Raw genomic sequence first — 20,030 nt, 5'->3', positions numbered from 1 at the left:
TTAAGTTGCAGGAGATGTGGGACTCAATTTCTCAAGAACACTGCAAAAATTTGTTAAATTCAATGCCAAAACGGGTCCAATGCGTAATACAAGCCAAAGGCGACATTACACAATTCTAATATTAATTAAATTAATGTATTAAGTACGATAGGCAATCATATTACGCAGCGTTCGAATTAATAGTGGTAATTTTTTTTCTATCTCTTAAGTCTACCGTTTGAATAAACTACTCATATTGTTGTTGTTGTTGGATATAGAACAAATTTTTTTTTTCAATCGTTAAGAGAATAATATTCTCTTTAAGACAAAATACATTGGTATGCGCTATACTTAGTAGTATTGATAATATACTGTGTTAAACATTGCGCACTGAAAAAAAAAACATGCTGTTCGAATTAATATGTATGTCAGGATACTACCTTTTTTAGAGTTTAAAATGCATTTAGATTAATGCCATGAATGTAATATCTATGGGGGAATCGGGGGGAACACAACTAAAACTTTAAGTAAATATACAAAAAAAATTGCAAGCAAATTGTCTCAAAAATGTTCAAACTTAACAATGGCAAACCGGATTTTTCTGCTATCATAGCGGTACTTTCTAAAAATAGAACCAAACGCATGAACACGTGTTCACTTTTAGCGTAAAGCAGAGCAAACGCAACCACTTTCAGTGCGAAAGTCATTTTCAAGTGGTTCGCATATTCTTGTTGTGATTAAAAATTTATAAATTATCAATGGATTTTCAAGTTAGAGGTGTTTATTTTATTTTAGTAAATTATTAAAAACTATATTGTGTATTTGTCCATTTAAAATTAATGTTTTATGTAACCTTTATTTTTGTTATTTCAGTGCGAAAGTCATTTTCAAGTGGTTCGCATATTCTTGTTGTGATTAAAAATTTATAAATTATCAATGGATTTTCAAGTTAGAGGTGTTTATTTTATTTTAGTAAATTATTAAAAACTATATTGTGTATTTGTCCATTTAAAATTAATGTTTTATGTAACCTTTATTTTTGTTATTTCTTAGTGCATGATTTGTATTTTTACTTAAAGTTTTAAGTAAAATTTGTTCTATATCCAACAACAACAACAATATGAGTAGTTTATTCAAAGGGTAGACTTAAGAGATAGAAAAAAAATTACCACAATTAATTCGAACGCTGCGTAATATGATTGCCTATCGTACTTAATACATTAATTTAATTAATATTAGAATTTTGTAATGTCGCCTTTGTCTTGTATTACGCATTGGACCCGTTTTGGCATTGAATTTAACAAATTTTTGCAGTGTTCTTGAGAAATTGAGTCCCACATCTCCTGCAACTTCATTTTTAAGTCAGAAATGTTCCGTTGTGGCTCATTTCGAAGCTTGCTCTTCATTAGCCACCAAATATTTTCAATTGGGCTTAGATCTGGGCTGTTTGATGGCCAGTCTAAAACCTTTATTTGATTATATTTCAGCCAATTTTTGGTTCGTTTGGCAGTGTGCGATGAGGCTCCGTCCTGCTGAAAAGTGAATTCACCGCAATCTGTCAGTTTTGGTATTGATGGCAGCAAACTATTTTCTAAAATATTCATGTATTTTTCAGCATTAAGCGTCCTTTCAATGAAATGAAGCTTTCCCAATCCTTTGGCATACTTACATCCCCATACCATAATGCTTGCAGGAAACTTTACTGTTCTTTTAAGGCAGTCTTTATGGTATGTTTCTGCCCTCTTACGGATGACGCGTTTTCTCGAATCGCCGACACAAACATAAAATTTGAATAAATTACTCATAATGTTGTTGTTGTTGGATATAGAACAAATCTTTTTTTTTAATCGTTAAGAGAATAAAATTCTCTTTAAGACAAAATACATTGGTATGCGCTATATTTAGTAGTATTGATAATATAATGTGTTAAACATTGCGCACTGAAAAAAAACATGCTGTTCGAATTAATACTGGTTTGGGCTCGTAGTAGTCATTAAAGAGCCGCATTTGACACCCTCCAAATGGTTGCTGGGCTGCATAATCGAAGTTCATCCTGGACAAGATGAGAAAGTTAGAGCCGTCAGCATTAAGACAGCTCGTGCCCAAGCGCCCAATGGTAAAGGTGGCTGTTCTACCGGTATTCTGAACGATCGTTCAGGGCGGTTTGTATGTTTGGGAATTAAACGACTTTATATAGTTTAAGTCAATATTTATATAATCGAACCACTGTATATTTTCTATTGTTCTTTACGTATGCATTTGTTTGTGAACGCAACGATTGTACCTCCGTTATTCGCAATTCGCAGTGGGAGACAGTAATGAAGCAAAAGCGTTGTTCAGCATCAAATGCATGCGTACCTAAAAACACTTACATTTTGACAACGTTACAGACCAGTCGCGTTCATTATTAACTAAGTATAAGTACACTCTTACCGAATAAAGATTAGGACGGTCCACTCATTTCGAAACATACAAATTTTCTGGTCCTTCGAGCCGAATAAGAAAAGGGATCGGATTGGGATTAACAATAACGGATAACTATTTCTGAAGTTAATAGTTCGATCAGCCTAATTAGAGTGTAATTAAATAGTAGTGAAACCATCACTGTGAAACGATGAATCGCATTTCTCATCAACGTGAGTTTATTATTACGCAACTCACACGTAAGGGGAAGAAAACTACGTCGACCCTAATGAGGAGATTGAAGAGTGCGAAGAGAAGTACTAGCATATGATGTACTCACGCATATGATATATTCACAGAAGCTATTAGCGTGCTATGGAAACCTGACAATTGAACCATTGAGATTACTCCTTAACTACTTCATACACTTAACTGAACTGGAATTACGGTGTGAAAGAATCAAGATTCCATCGTTTTCTGGAAACTATGAGGATTGGCCGCAGTTCAGTGATTTATTCAAAGGCTTAATAGATCAAAAACAAAGTCTCAGTAAGTGCCAAAAATTCTATTACCTAAAATCATACTTGGAAGGTGACGCCTTGAAACTTGTGAAACACATAACGGTCACAAATGATAACTATGACAAAGCATGGCAGAAGTTAAAGCAAAGGTACAACAAGAAATCGCTAATCGTTCGTTCCTTTATCACGAAATTCTTAAATTTGCCGGCTACTGCTGAACTTGCTGTAAACAATTTGCGAAACCTCGTGGAAGGTGCTGATGAAGATGTACGGGGGCTAAGCGCTGTTTGTTGTGATTCTCGTGACCCATGGCTTGTACATATTTTGGTGATAAAGTTAGATGTCGACACACGTCAAGTCTGGGCGGAACATAGCAACTCAAATCGTGACAAGGTGACATCCAATAATTTTTGGGAATTTCTCAAAAGTCAGTGCGACGCGCTGGAGACGTGTCAGCACACCATTTCACCTAGTGGTGAAAATCGATGGCAAACCATGGTGCATCATAACACTGTGCAAATAACAGTTACACCATATTGTTCTTACTGCAATGATTCTCATTTTATTTAAAATTGCATGAAATTTAAAGTACTGATTCGAGTTCCCGTCGCATGTTTGCCTCTAAAACCAGATTATGTTACAACTGCCTTAGTAAAGATCATCACATTTATATGTACATGTAGAGCATTCAGACGCCTCTAATGTACAAGGAGAGTCAACACAGCGGGCAAATCGTAACGCAGAGTCACATAACTGTGGATTGGCGCATTTTGGTCCGGCTGTTGCTCATCACAATTTGGAAACTATTTCTGCGGGAGCTAAGCAAGCAATTCTACCTATTCATTGGGCTTTTGTAATCGACGCATGCTGGAGTCACTACAGGGCGCTCAACATTGTCTCAAGCTAAGCAGCGATTTAGTTCATTGGAACGACAATTTCATAAGGATCCTCAACTTAAGCAGCAATATATAAAGCTTATAAACGACTACGAAAACCAAGGACACATGGAACTTCTATCACAGATGCAAATATACGAAAACCCTAATACTTGTGTATATTTAGCTCATCACTCTGTACTTAAACCAGGCAGCTTGACTACAAAATGTCACGTTGTCTTTGACGGATCTGGAAAGGATGAGAAGGGTTTCTCGCTAAATGAGCGGCTTCACATAGGACCATCTATACAGCAGAGTTTATTGGGAGTATGTCTACGTTTTCGACAGCATCGCAATGTATAATATAGAGAAGATGTTTCGCAGGATTTTAGTGTCATCCAAGCACACTAATTATCAAAGAATTGTATGGCGAAAGGAAGAAGACGAATCATTTTAACATTATCGTATGTTAACAGTTACTTATGGATTAGTCCCATTGCCATTTCTAGCTGTACGAGCATTAAAGCAACTCGCCGATGATTATCAAGAGAAGTACCCTTTAGCATCAATCGCATTGGCAAGAGACGCATATGTTGAAGATATTCCCACTGGATGCGGTTTATTGAAAGAGCTTATCGCACTTAAAGATGACCTTATTTCGTTACTGAACGAAACGAATTTGCAACTTCACAAATGGAGTTCAAATTGTGACGCACTTTTGCAAACAATCCCAAAAGAAATCTGTGAACATCACCCTTCGAATGAAACATTAACAATTGTAAAAATTCTAGGTCTACATTGGAACCCATGCACAGTGGCAATTTTAACATTGCTATATTTGTGTCGGTTTAGTGATCCCGTGCCAGTTTTATGTATGCCAAAATGGTATTGCAATCATTGCAACACACAAACTCTTGACATTCATTGTCATATTAAATTAATTGGAATTTACTCCAAACACTGCTTTTGGCATCGTTTCTTTTTACCAAGTTTATTTTTGGATCTTTTGCTTTTAAAGCTCTTTGTAAATTTTCTTTATTTATTTTTATCAAAAGCACAATAGCACGCGTAATGTCAGGGCTGCATCAATCATGCATCTAAACCTTGGCACGGTAAAACACGGTAATTTTTCGTAAGGGGCCCAACAAGTAATATATTTAAATAGGCACGGCACGGCATGGGCATGGCAAGGCACGGCCATCTTTAGTTGGTGGGTATGGGAGTGAGTCTTTTGGTTATGTGATAATTAAAACGCGCGGATTTTTCGTTTTAGCACTAAGACTTATGTGCATAAATTTACTCACACAAAGTAAATTTACACACACGGGTTAGAGAAGAATACAATAAAAATATGGAATATTGAGGAAGCCAATGGGAAATCGGGAGCTATATCTATATTGTGGTATACAGGACAACTGCCCGTCACTCCAGCCAGTGTGACCATGTCTCGGGAAAAAATTGTACCCCTCACTTACTAACTTAATATACACATATTTTTTTTGTTCTTATCCTTAGATTTTCTTTTTGTTATATTTGGCTATATAAGCTACACACCAACATACTACTGGCCGTTGAACACATGTTCAACTTTATCCAACTATGACCTCAATATTGCTGAGCGCTGCACATGGAGGTGCCGAGCCGTTTTTTGAGCACTTAATTCAAAAATGTATGTTTAACAATAATTTTCAGTCTCATTGCATTGCGTGAGGTAATAAATATATTTTGCAATTATTTTTAGAGGAAATGGGCATGGCATCTCGCCTCCACGGTCAAAAAACTGTATTTTGCCCAAAAAAGTATGCTAAGTATCTCATTAAATATAATATTTTCTTCAAATCTAGGGCCAAGATTCATAGAAAAATCTAGAAAATGTTTTTTAAGTTGATCAATGTCATTATAAGCATAAGTAATACATATATACACTTGAAGCAAACAACTGCTTCTGTCGGCCGTGGAATGCGAGAAATGCTTTTGGAAGCTTTTTTCTGGGCTTAAAAAGAAAATTAAGCGATCTAAACATACATTTTTATGCAAAAATCTGCGATTTTATTGTTCTTATTGTCGTGACGGTTTAGATTATATGTATGGCAACCAGGAATTGTGTAGTACTCCTTACCGTTTTCCGTAGCTAACCTTACTTTATTATATTGTGTTGTTATTAAAGCTATTCCCTATTATTCAAAAGGTCGTTTGCATCTTCACTTATAATTTCGCATCCAATACACCTGGAGCACTGTACACTACATGCGCCTATAATGAGGTTATGCGGTAAAAAGTTAAATTGCAAAAAAAAATGGTTATTTGTGGACATTGAGAATTTTATATTTTACAAAGAATTTATAATTCTATCCAATATGTAGTAAAAGTTTTAGACTGGTCACTGGTAAACTTTTTTTTATAACTCTTCTTAAAGTTGAGATTTCTTAACAAGTTTTGTCTTTGAGAGATTTTAAGGCACACACCTAAATTTATAGCAAATCAAATCAACTAACACATAGTACAAATCCGACTTTTTGAATTGCATCTTCAGCTTTATCCATAACGTTTTTCTTTTAAAAGCAATTTGCATCAAATGAAATCAGTTTTGTTTTGTTCCTAACACTTGTCTTCGACAGCGTTATTCTCACCAGTGTTGAACAAATTTGAAAAACCTAATATGCAGAAATATGATTTAATATTTTACCTATAAATTGGCATCAAAATACTTGGGTTTCAAAAACTTTTAAAAACTGAATTAGGTGCTCAAAAAACGGCTCGGCACCCCTATGCGCGATGCGTTCGCTGCAACAAGAGTAGGGTTGACGATCTTCACGCGCCACATAAATGACGATAACGATTTTATTACTTTTTTTCCGTGTACTGTGGATAAATACATTTATTGCAAGACACAAAATTACTTGAAATTTTAAAGCGATGTTATTGTTCGTCACTTAAAGCATACTTACCCTCATGAGTTTTCATGTGCGCTCGCAAATTACAAGCCAACGCAAACCTTTTATTACATAATTCGCATCTATGGGGCTTATCACCTGCATATATTTGACAAAATTTGCATAAATATAATTTAATGTGCTAATCGTTAAAAGTAAACTTACCTGTGTGAAGAAATAAGTGATTTCTTAAATTTGTTTGTTTTGAGAAACCACGGAAGCAAATCGAACATTTAAAAGGCCAAGATCCGCTATGAACGTACATGTGAGACTTTAAATCTCCGGGGGTGGGAAATGATTTTGAGCATAAATTGCATTTGTGTGGTTTTTCCTTGAATAACATAATAAATAGATGTGTGTACATACATATGTATGACCTATTTTATAATGACGTCTTAAAAATTTCATAGCACTTACCTTAATGTGAGTCATCCTATGATAATAAAGATTGCTACTTGCAGTAAATCGTTTTCCACAAATAAGGCACTGGTGTGGTTTTTCGCCTGAGTGAATCCTCCTATGTGTGCATTTTTAATAAATAAGTAAGTATATTCAACGTATATCAAAATAAAAAATATAATAATTACTTATGTGTGTTCAGTGAGCTTGATGTACTAAATCCTTTACCGCATACAATGCAGACATGTGGCTTTTCTCCTGAAATTAATGGAACATTAATTCAAACAACTCGATGATTAAAATCATTGTTGTATTGTTTTGTATATATTTGTATTAGTTACATGAAAGTATGTTAATATTAACATTTCCCCTCCAAACCTGTTGGAGATAAGACTGCAGTGTACCCTGTACAAAGATAACAACAACCAAAATCCAATAAAAAAAACCGTTATACAATAGAGAAAACGAAAAACAAACTGAAGAATTTACGTTAGACTTGGACACATAACAAAAAAAAAAAAAATGAAGTAAGTCGTCTTGCCGACCTCGGTATACCATCCACCAGGTGAACAAGTATTTTAAATTTCGTACACCAAATGTATGTCTATTAAATTCGTTTTACATGTCTCACAAAAACACATGAGCACTCTAGCGCAGCCACTACCCTACGGCCATATCCGCCCTTATAAACCGCCTAATTAAACTCGTTTATACGTACATATATCTTCCATGTTTCTAGTCCGATTTTAATAAAATTTGGTAGGTTGGTATTAGATATTAATAGGGCTAAATTGCATTTGATAGTCCCAAAATTGAGACAGGCAATCGGTTTTTTCTAGATAATGAAGGCGAAAGTGGGCGTGGCAAAAATTTGTTAGCTTTCGAGAAAATCAGTTTTAGTTAATTTTCGGAGGCGAAAATGGTCACGGAAAATTTTTAGAAATAGAATTTTTAGAAAATCTGCGCGTTGACTACGCCAGTACACATTCCATATTTGGTGTCTATTGCTAGTATAGTCTTTGAGAAAATCAGCGAGCACACGTTCCAAATTTGGTGTCTATAGCTAGTATAGTCATTGAACAAATCGGTTTTATGTAATTTGCGGTAATAGGTAATACCAAATTTGGTGACTATAGCTCTTATAGTCTCCGGGATCTACGTGTTCATACGGACGGACGGAAGGACATGGCTAGATCGACTCGGCTGTTGATCCTGATTAAGAATTATTAACTTTAACTTTTTGGGTCTGAAATGCTTTTTTCTGTCTGTTACATACATTTTGGCGACTTTAATATACAGTTTCACTATATTGGTGCATGGTATTAAAACAGCTATTGACCAGATTTTCTGCCTAGCACATAGCATACCACATCACCCAAAAATGACACAGAATAACACACAAATAAGAAATAAAAACATAACCACTGCTTCATATATACCGATGGATCTCAATCCAACAAACATGCCTGTGACGTAACTTTTCGTCTCCTCTGAAATCATCACGATAGTGTTTCTGTTATTAAACAACAAAACAGGAAAATTATGTAAATGTTCTGACTCACTTTCAGCAATAGACGCAGTAGACAACATTAAAAATGTAGACCATTACATCTCACAAGCCCGCAACATTCTCACAGAACCCTTCCCAAAATCTAAAATCCTCTGGGTACCCGGATGCAGGGATAAAGGGAAATGAACTGACAGATATAATAACAGAAAACGTAGCAGGGCCATAAAGAAGTACATCAAAATCACTCACTTAATAAAAATTCAAGACAAGCTTAACAAAACATCAAACCAAACCAACAAACACCAACAAATTTAATTTATACAACATATTTAAAAACAATAAAGATCAAATAAAAGATCAAGAAATCAGATCAAATAAAAATAACCCGACTTAGACTCGGACACACAAATATCACACACCTGCAATACATTAATAAGAACTCTAAGATTTGCACCTCCTCCAACAGTTAAGTTACAAAAGGTTATATATATAACTCATGCCCTTCCCATAACACACAGAGATTAAATTTTTTTGCAACACCCACTTACATTTCTGCTATCTTAAATTACTCTAAAGCTATACAATTATACCACTCAATATAAGCCCTGTAAACATAATCAAATCTCAGTTTTAGTTTAGCATTAATCGCAAACAGTCGTGCCTACTGCAAAACCACAAGCTAAAAGCAAAAATCAAAGACTAAAGGAAACAAAAATAAAAACAACCAACAAATTTCAGAAATAGAATCGGCAAACAACAACCACCATGGGGCAACCGCCCGACCAAGCCACAGCACCAAACCAAAATATGTGTACCGTTGACAAAACCAAAAAACTTAAAAACGTCGCAGCCGGACCCAAATACCTCACATTTACAAGAGATAGCAGCAATACTCTCGCAAATATATCACCCTTCTTAATTAAAAAAGTCATAGACAATATTCGCAATGGTGAGATTAGTGAGTGTAAAGACCTACGAAACGGCTCTATTCGGCGATGAAATTAATTACGCTTGGCTGGCTCAATATTTCAATTAAAATCAACGAAGAGGATATAACCATTAAAGATGTGTGAAGTTAAAAAAATTTAAAAAAAACTCATACTCATCATACCAACGTTCTCGCCACCTCACCCTACCAAAATAAACATCCCAATACCATATTGCCACCATACAACTGTAGACCGAAGATGCCCCATTTTCATTAGCCCGTAATATATACAACGAGCGTCATATCGCATGTAACTCAATCTACGCGGTTATATCAAACCAAAAAAACCAACACAACCCAACGTAAGCAGACCGCCTACGAAGACATGGACACAGCATATTCATCTTACCTCCAACCAACGAAGTCTATCCACGCAACTACAACTTCTAATATCGACGATATCAATATCAATCTTCCTTTTTTAATTACACGTAGAGTAATGCTTGGTGCTATCGTCATTCAGAAATTTTTAATAGGTGAAATAGACTCTCCTGAGCTATTAACCTACCAGAAATTTTATTCCTCTATCCTTAAATCACTGTATTTCTGACTATACTTTGCATGAACCTTTTATAGTCCAATGCTCTGATTACAATCTTCTTTATCCCGTAATAAGATCAGAAGCCTCTGTTTCTTTTCTGAAAACCTCTATTTTATCACATTTAACTCGTAATTAGCTGTGGTTTATCATATTTTCATTGCTAGTCCGTTTTATTTGTATTTGGCCATGCGATCGTGCTGTCCGATATACGGCTGCGCCCCACTGTCGGTTGGGCGGGAGGTGGACAGTTCCCTGCTTGGGCTCGCGCGAAACAGGCTATTTCCTGGTGTCGTATGGACACGTACCACTTGTACGTACTCCGCATTATACGCGTCAACATCCAGACAATATATAACCGGGATTTTTAGTAAAATCAGGTGACTGGAAACTGTTCAACAAACTAACACACAAATTCCACTTAGATAAACAGATGAGAAATCATCAGACAAAGCGCAAACATGGCCATAGCACAAACCAGACCATCTTCGTCAATAAAAAAAACAAAACAGTAGAACAATTAAAAAAGAATAAAAACCAATGGCTTGCTAACAACAACAAGCTGATTGACAATCGCCAACTCGGCTTCGGAAAAGGCAAGTCGATATCTGACTGTCTAGCAGTGTTAGACTATCAGATCTATTCGGCCTTATCAATAAAAAATCATATGTTAATCATATGCCTCGACTTTGAAAAAGTATACGATAAAACAGGTTTCGACGCTTTGATAGATGAACTACATAAATAAACGATTGGCGCAAAAATTTCGAACTGTATAAAAAACTTTCTAAAGAACAGGAAAATAAAAGTGCAAGTGAACAATTTAACCTCAGAAAGTACCTTTTCTTAATTGAATCCCTCAAGGATGTCCATTTTCTTAATCGCATACAATAGACTTTGCCTTACAGTAACCATCCACAAGGAATTCACCTTTTTCTCATATATATGCAGACGTCTTCACAATCGTAAGAATAGTAAGAAAAAACTCGGCAACCCCAAACATTAACCCTTTATTTGAAGATATTATAAAATGGTGCGAGTACTCTGGGGCAAACCTTTCAGTACCGAACTGCAACTACCTTCGCGTATGCCGGAAAGAAACCTTCATCATTCACGCTGGATCACACAAAATTCTTGGGCTGACGATAACAGAGAACTTCAGATGGAATAAACATATTCAAAACCTCACCACGCAGTTGAACACAAGGCTCAACAATATCAAATGGAAGATCTCAGTTCATGACAGCAAAAACTTTCACTATAATAGCAAGAGCGTTAAACTCGCATATTTACCCCATACTACAATAAATTAAAATTTCAAAAACCAAACCAAAAGTACCACCCTTACTACATAGAATTTTAAACATTTGTTAATGACATATATACTGACGGTTCAAAGTCAGACTCTGATACCTTCTAAAGCATAACCACCGAAACGGAATTCATCAAATATTTCCAATTACCCCACCACAGCTCTTCACTGCTAAAATCTCTGCTATTTTGGACGCATACTTAGTGGCAAAACAAACAAATCGACATCACGCAATCTGCACAGACTCCCTCTCAGCTCTCAAGCCGATCGAAAATATCCACAACTACTGCTGTACCACAATTCGAGACATCATAATTTACAAATACCCAAAATTAATACTAATATTGGTACCAGGACACACCAACATCACGGGAAAGAGAGTAGCATGTCAAGCTCTTCTCTACCGCTTGACATACATACAAGTACAACTACAACACAAAAGACACACAAAAACTCCTAACAAAACTGTTAAAACAATACATGAACGATCTATGGCAACAATCCTCCCCACACTACAGAAGAGCCAACTTCGCAAAGCTTTCAGTAAGCGACTACTCCCCAGATAATTATAATAGAGTAGACTTTATAAAATTTGCAAGAATTCGCCAGGGAAACTAGGCAATCACACATAGTTATATACTAAACAAAAACCCCATACCAATGTCTCCTTCTTGTAACACCACCCTAACAATTAACCATATAATCGTAGAGTGCAGAGAACTAAATAGATGAAAAGCACAACTCACAACTCTAACCAAAGTTTTAAAAGCATCCAACATAAAATAAAAAAAAAAAATTACAATAAATAATATGTAAATATAAAATGTAAAATCTCTTTTATATAAGAACAACACTTGTAAATACATATTTAAGTACTTGAAAACAAAAATTAATTAGTAAATTTGTTAGCTTAAGCTAGATCTTGTAAGATGATTGGCTGTAATTTACAAACACTGTCCAATATATACAATGGCGAGCACATGTGGATACACGTTTTAATACTGTGACTTTGAGTGACTGTAAAACCCACAAAAATGCATTTATCGATTCAATAAATAAATAAATAAATAATCAAATCTAAATTCAAAACTAAGTACGTTAGACTTTAAGATTCCTTGTAAATAATCGCCTTGCTCCCTTATATAAAGTAAGCCTATAATTCATAATTATTATGTTGGATTTATAATAATAACAACAAAGAAATATTTTAAAATATTTATTTATATTCGGCCGAGCCGAAGTTTGTCTACCCTTGCAAGTGACTTAGTGACTCCCTAAGTTGAAATGGAAAGACGTTTCATATAAAAAGTCCAATGTTTTCGAAAGAACTGAGTACAATCTAAGTATAGAGCTATTAGGAGCATATAGCTTTCCATTGAGGGGTATATTAAACTGAATACAACAAAGTTATTGAGAAAAGTCACACACACACAAAAATATAGAGTATGTATGTAGTAAATTAGTAGAAATGACTTCACCGTAGATTAGTTTATGGAATGCCAAATATGAGCCTACAGTTGTAAAGTGAAGGAAGATTAATATAACGCCTAAGTTTTTAAAAGATGATACACAATCTAACAGATCAGACCTAATACAGTAATGAGCTAGGAACGGAGACAAACAAGGCATTCAGGTGTGTTTATTAACGTGGCACCAATCACAGAATGCATCAATGGCACAATGAGATCCGATAGCAAGAATGGTTGGAGAGAAGGATTATTTTTGGAGTAACAAACCTTGTCGTCATCCGCAAACATGACCTATGCTGTCAAGGAGAAATAGTGGATCTAGAAAGGTGTTGAAGGAAAGACGTAATAATTTTTTCAAATAACGAAAATATTGCGGAAAGAGAGATCTGCAATTTCTAAATCATTATTAGCGGTCTTGTCATTAAGTCTGAAGGTGGAAGGCAGTAGGTTATAACTCCGTTTAGAATTAACAAAGTTGTAAAATATTTTGGGGTTCTAATAGAATTCAGCGCACGATATAATTTTTTTAACTTTTTAAAATTTACTGCACAATCATAATATCATTGCACTCAAATAAAAATGTCCAATCAAAAGAGGAAATAAGGGAAAATTAGATGGTTTTGAATGAATTAGTAACGGAATTTGAAGAAATAATATTAACTAAATGGGATAGGATAGATGTTTTAAGCATATTAATAGAAAACTCTGAGCCGATTACAGGGGATAGAAGATTGTAATCAGAGCAGAGGACCCTAAAAGGTTCATGCATAGCATAGTTAGAAGAACAACGACTAAGGTATAAAGGTATTAAAGGATGTCTACTCCGTCTACATGGTACCGACAGATTCACCTGAGCTACTAACTAACTCAGGCGAGTCGATATCACCAATTAAGAGCTTGTGCATAAAAATGACACCAAGCATAATTCTACGGTTAGTTAGGGACGGAAGGTTAATCAAGAAAAGTGTACTAGAATACGAAGGCAAATTGACATTGCGATCCCAGCTTAAGCCACGAAGAGCAAATAGCAAGAACTGCTTTTGAACGGATTCTAGTCTAATCTGGTGCGACTCATATTGAGGTGACCAAATGCAAGATCCATACTCTAAAATAGGACGGACAAGCGAAGTAAAAAGAACTTTAGTTGTATAGGGGTCATCAAATTCTTTTGACCATCTTTTAATGAAACCCAGGACACTCATGGCCTTTGCGACCGTGGTGGAAATATGGGTGTTAAAATTTAACTTATGGTCCATAAGTACGCCCAAATCATTCATATTATTTAGACGTTCTAAAGGGCTGTTGTTTAGAAAATAAGTAACCAGTTGAGGAGAGTTACGAAAAAAAGTCATTACCTTACATTTGGTAGTGTTAAGATTAAGTAGATTAAACTGGCACCAGGATTGAAAGTTTTTAAGATCAGCTTGTAGCCGACTAAATGAATCTGTATCTTTATAAGTAAGACAAAGCTTGACATCGTCAGCATACATAAGCACACGCGAATGAACAATGACTGATGGAAGATCGTTAATAAATAGTGTGAAGAGCAGAGGGCCAAGGTAGTCACCTTGAGGTACACCAGAAGTCACAGAAATGGAAACGGAAAAAGAAGACTTAAAAAGTACCTTCTGTTTTCTATTTGTTAAATATTCTCGAACCCAAGAAAGGAAAAGGGGTGGAAACCCAATGTCGCTCAGCTTAGAAAGTAATAGGGTATGATTAACGGAATCAAAGGCTTTGCTGAAGTCAGTGTATATGACATCAGTTTGTTTACCATTTTTGAACCCCTTGATAATTATTGATGTAAATTCTAAAAGGTTAGTGGTTGTAGATCTACGTTTCACAAACCCATGTTGGGATGGCGAAATAATAGAGCTGCAAAAATGTTGCAATTGAGAAGTTATAATTTTCTCAAAAGCTTTCGGAATAGCGGACAATTTTGAGATACCCCTATAGTTAGAGGCTTCGGACTTTTTGCCATTTTTATGCAGAGGAATAATATACGACTCCTTCCAAATAGATGGAAAAGAGGAAGATTCTACAGACAATAGAAACAATTTTAAAATGGGTTTACATAATGCGTTTGCACAGAACCTGAGTACACATCCAGGAATACCGTCTGGCCCCTGAGAATAAACAGGTTTAACTAATTTAAGTTCGCTAAGAATAGAACTTTCATCAATCATTGGATTGAAAATGCAATTAGCCTTTTTTAAATGATAAGGATACGGACTTGCTCGATATTCCGTTGAGGAATAAGTTGTTTTGAAAAAACTCGCAAATATATCGGCAATCGCCTGATCAGTGCTCGCTTTTTTATTTTGAAAAGACAAAAAAGATGGGTGCACTGAGGTCTTACGTTTAGAATTAACAAAATTATAAAATTGTTTAGGGTCAGAAGAAAACTGAAGCTTACACCGCTGAAGATAATTCTTATAGCATTGAGTATTAAGCATCATGAATTTTGAACGAGCGACTGTATACAGAGCATAATCTGATGAACGACGTGTTTTTTGAAACTTCTTATAATATCGTGTCTTCACATTTTTCAAATTGGATAGCTCGCGAGAGAACCAGGGAGGTGTGTTAAGCCGCTCCAGCCTACCAAGAGGCACACAAATATCAAAGAGTGAATTCAGAGTATCATAGAAAAAACGAACAGCCGAGTTCATATCACTACAATTGTACAGATAAGACCAATCGGTAGTAGCAATGTTTTCATTAAGGCTGGCAAAGTCAGTCTTACGAAAGCACCTAGTTAGTGGTAACTCATTTGAACCAAGTAATGGTGAAAGCAAGGGCAAATTAATTTTTAAATTTAATGTAGAATGAAATTTGTCTTCTGGAAGAACAAATGGTTCGATCCTAGAAACCTCACAATAAGAAGAATCCAATACAAAAATAAGATCTAACGATTTTCCATTAGAATTTAAGACAGGATTGACTTGGGATAAAACTAAAGCCTAGAAGGCCATCAATAAAGTCATGTGACAAACGTGGTAGATTCATCTGTTAGTGACCATGCTAAAGCGGGTAAATTAAAATCACCTACAACTATGAGCATGTCTTGACTCGAAACTAAAGAGGAGACAAACTGAATTGCCTCTAAATGATTTAAATATACCACCATGTCTGACAATGGTGAAATATAGGAACAAGTAATGAAAGCATTAAAAGATTTAAAATTTAATTTAACACCGACAAACTCAATCTCCTGGGTACTAGAAAATTGAATCATTTCAGATGATAAAGCAGCATCAACAGCTATCAGAACGCCACCACCTATGCGAGAAATCCGGTCACGTCTGAAAATAGAAAAGTTTGTGGAAAAAACCGATGCATCAGCACTATCAGGTTTTAGCCACGTCTCTGTGAAAGCTAGAATGTTAACCCAGGTTAAGGGACGAAGCTAGTTTTTTGACACACCAGCAGATGCTGATGTGGCAGGAATAGCATTAGTTGTTGTTGTTGGCAAGCGAATCGGTTGCCGATTTTTCTTTTTTACAGTATATTCCTTAACTATATGTTTAGGCCAAAAATCTTCTCGACATATAGTGTCGAAGTTATTGACAGAAACACTTATTTTGAAGGACGAAGTGTCCCGAGAATAAGAAAATTTAAACTTCTCCACCGCAATATTCGAGACGTTAACTTTCTTCCGAATATAGGCTATTACATCATCAGATATGACAACAGGGTCTAGCCTAGAAACAAATATATGTTTCTTTGGTGGTATGCCAACGAGAGGCCACGGTCCCGAAGCGTCAGCCGCAGCAGTAACGTTGGACAAGTCACCCACTGCAGCAGTCAACTTGTTTACGGGGCCCTCGATACTTTTAGAACTATCGGCAATTTCCATTGGAATGGGTATTCTGAACTGAGTCTCCACCGCAGTAAACTCCGCTTGGAGTTTATTAAAACCTGTTCTTAAAGTGTCAAAACTATCTCTAGTCCGCCTCATGAAAGAGCGCATCTCATTCTCGACCTCCCGGCAAGCATCACATCCATATTTTAAGCCACCACCTTTAGCAATAGACTCCATGATTCTGCCTGTGTAACCTGCACACTTAACGTGAACCGCATTGTCACACAACCAACAAAGAATATAATCATGGGAGTCAACCGCATTAGTGCAATTATTTTTTGAGCAGACAACCATTTTATCAAAAGTTTAATTTAATTACAAAAGGAAATACAAAAAAATAAAAAAATAAAAAATAAAAATTCTAAAGGTAAAAAATCTGTGTATAAGAATATACTGACCAGTTCTGACACAAGGGTTAATGTGCAGAGTAAGCCTTCACAACTAAAGAATAAAAAGAAATGAAAACACAAAAACAAAAACACGTATCACAGAGTCGCGGGTAGGCAAAAGACGAGAGCGCAAATCAATCAAGAATAGGAAAGAGCGGGAGAGCGCGTCAAATTGAACACATGCAACAACAATTTGTACGCAAGAGCGCGAGAGTTAGTTAAAACGGTAAAGACACAAAAGCGAAAGAGATAAACAAAACAACAACACCGCTAATGCAAGTATTGTTGTAAGTTTTGATTTTATTTAAATTTAAACAAAAACGGCAGCAAGAATTCGCGAAATGAAAATAAAATTCGGATGTTGTAATTATTATTAATTAAACCGATAATTTAAGAGTTATGTAAAAGTATTTAATCGCGAGAAAAAATAAAAGTTGATAAGCGCAAAAAAAAACACGTCCGTCCTCTGCAACGAGTGAACGTTTTTTTGAAAACTTGAAAACTTGAAACTTTGAAAACTTTGATATATATCAAACCAACATCGTTATCGGCATTCTGATACCATTAGGTGTTAGGCAATCATATATTCGGCCATTCAACAGCCTCATTCGTCCCGAATGACGGGCACCACATCTTCATGTACTCCGCTATTCGACGTATTTGGGCCCTCAACGTCCCAAATCTTATCCACTGAGTATCTACCATGTCTTAACTTCCGAACAATTTTATACGGCCCTAGATAATTCTTCCTAAGCTTCAGACCCGCTCAAAGCTGGTTACGCTTTATAGCAACCATATCACCCATATCGTATTCTGTTTCGGACTTTCTGAACTTGTTATATGACTTGCGATTTTCTTCCTGCATTTTTGCTATATTATCTATTGCTAATCTACGAAATTCAACTTTCTCTTGATTTAACTTAAGTTTTAGTTTTTCTGACATATACAGTAAACCTTGCTTATATGTTGTTCTCATTTTGTCTTTAAGCGTGTCTTCGGGCATTAAACAACGAGTCCTGCTCAAAGCATCTGTGTAATTCATCATAGCTCCAGTTCGATGTTTGATCTCGAAATCATGGTTTTGAAAGTTGCGTCTTATTATCTTCGGATTTGGCTTTCTATTATCATAGCATAATATTTCTTGCCATCTTTCCTCGAAGCGAGCACCACAGGAGATAAGTGCATGGAAAAGCTTTAACGAACGATTCCAGCCTCCATCCCTTTCTTTATTCGCTGATCTAGTATCGCATGATCCGGATATGGTAAACGTCTTGGCCTCTGATGAATTGGGATGTCGTCTGCTACTACAGTCCTCATTTTTTTTTTTGGGCTTGGGTTACCCTCGTCTAAGTTCATCGTTATTATATTTTCAATCATCTTTTGCAAGTCTGGGACTTTTGTCTCGGTATGCCTATCAGCGCTGATGTGTTTTGGCATCTTATCCTCTTTGTGGAAACCAATTCCTCTTTTCCCAATCGTAGCATTCAAGTTTTCGAAAACATCATTTCCGATTACTTCTTTGTACAAAGTATCTTTATCTCGAACAACATGAAAGGCTATTTCTACGACGCGTCGTCCGATGAATCGCTTCAAACAGAGAATAAAATTATTAGCAGAGAGGTCTGAGATTAGTTCTGTATGAATAGCTTTTGGGGAAAAGCAAACACATATGACCAAATATGTTTTGTAGGGAACTTTGCTTCGAGTTCGGTACGATGTAAGGAATGCTCCACATGGTCCTCGAAGGTTTCGCGAATGAAAATATTTAATATCTTCATAAGTAAAATGATGAGTCTTTGGAAGGAATAACAGCATTCCAGCGTTTAATGGTATGTCAGCCATGGCTATCTGTTCATTTGATATGAATGGATTTAATTTTTGAAGCTCCGTCCTGCTTCTTTAGTAAACATATCGCTCTGAATGGAAGAGATTATAAAATTAAAAGCCAAATTAAAATCTTTTACTGAAATACTTTTTTAGCATTTCAATATAATTGTTTCGCAATTCTAACTCTATGGGCTCGAAATCTGTCTTTCCTTCAGATTTCGGCCAATGTAGCGCATTAAATGCTTTGGTTCATGAAACCAAATTGTCTGCCTCAAACCACGGGCTGCGCAGTCACGCGAAACAATGTCGGCGGTTTTATCCTTTCCAGGCATATGACAAATAATATCCTGCGATTGAGTTTGTATGGTCGATACGCGATTGGCAATAAAGCATTTTAGAGTTGATGGGTGCACTTTAACTCAATGAAGAACGAAAGTTGAATCTTCAAAAAAATATGTTTTGCGGACAAGAAAATTTAATTTGTCTTTGATTTTAGTCCATGTTTGTCTGGTAGAACGAAAGCACAAAGCTCTAAAAGAGGTATACTTTGTGATTGGGTGGGCGCATCTCTCGATCTCGAAATGATCAATGAAGTAACAAATTTTCCGTTGTCCAATACCTTTGCGTATATACAACATCCATAAGCTCGATTAGAGGCATCTGAAAACCCATGAATTTCAAACTTATTTTTTGGCGCTGTGTTAACAAATCGATTGTAGGATCTCTGGCAGTGGGTCGTCCCAGTCTTAGCGCTCGATCCACAAGTCTTGGATTAGGATTAGCGTACTATTACTGCTGCCAATAATCGTAGTAGATCATAGAGTCTGGCCATGACGGTTATTATTTTTCGCTTTGTTGGTAGCGCAGGTAATGGAAGATCAAATCGAAGTAATATAAGATCTCCTGTTGTCAATCGGGACATGCCGAGAGCCTTGGTGACATCACTATTGTAAATATTGAGATTATATTTATAATCTGTTGGTGCCCCACTAAAATTCCACTTTGTCAATTTTAAGCCTGCC

General features: G+C 35.9%; 1 protein-coding gene across 11 annotated transcripts in view; it reads right to left on the bottom strand.

The window, feature by feature from the left end:
- LOC111518927 (zinc finger protein 626-like) overlaps window positions 1-20,030 on the bottom strand; it is a 146,929-nt gene that overhangs the window by 65,969 nt on the left and 60,930 nt on the right. For 5 of the 11 annotated variants that reach the window (XM_047009912.1, XM_023177139.2, XM_047009914.1 and 2 more), the window contains 4 exons: window positions 7,299-7,368; window positions 7,129-7,228; window positions 6,877-7,042; window positions 6,727-6,810 (listed from right to left, as the gene is read on the bottom strand). In XM_047009912.1, coding sequence (XP_046865868.1) covers window positions 6,727-6,810; window positions 6,877-7,042; window positions 7,129-7,228; window positions 7,299-7,368 — 420 coding nt within the window. Of the gene's footprint in view, window positions 1-6,726; window positions 6,811-6,876; window positions 7,043-7,128; window positions 7,229-7,298; window positions 7,369-7,451; window positions 7,503-9,168; window positions 9,188-9,484; window positions 9,713-20,030 lie in introns of those variants that run through there. The other 6 variants (XM_047009916.1, XM_047009917.1, XM_047009918.1 and 3 more) reach the window with 6 other exon arrangements.

The sequence above is a fragment of the Drosophila willistoni genome, assembly GCF_018902025.1.
Source record: "Drosophila willistoni isolate 14030-0811.24 chromosome 2L unlocalized genomic scaffold, UCI_dwil_1.1 Seg168, whole genome shotgun sequence".
Lineage (NCBI taxonomy): Eukaryota > Metazoa > Arthropoda > Insecta > Diptera > Drosophilidae > Drosophila > Drosophila willistoni.
This window is presented reverse-complemented; position numbering and strand designations above follow the sequence as displayed.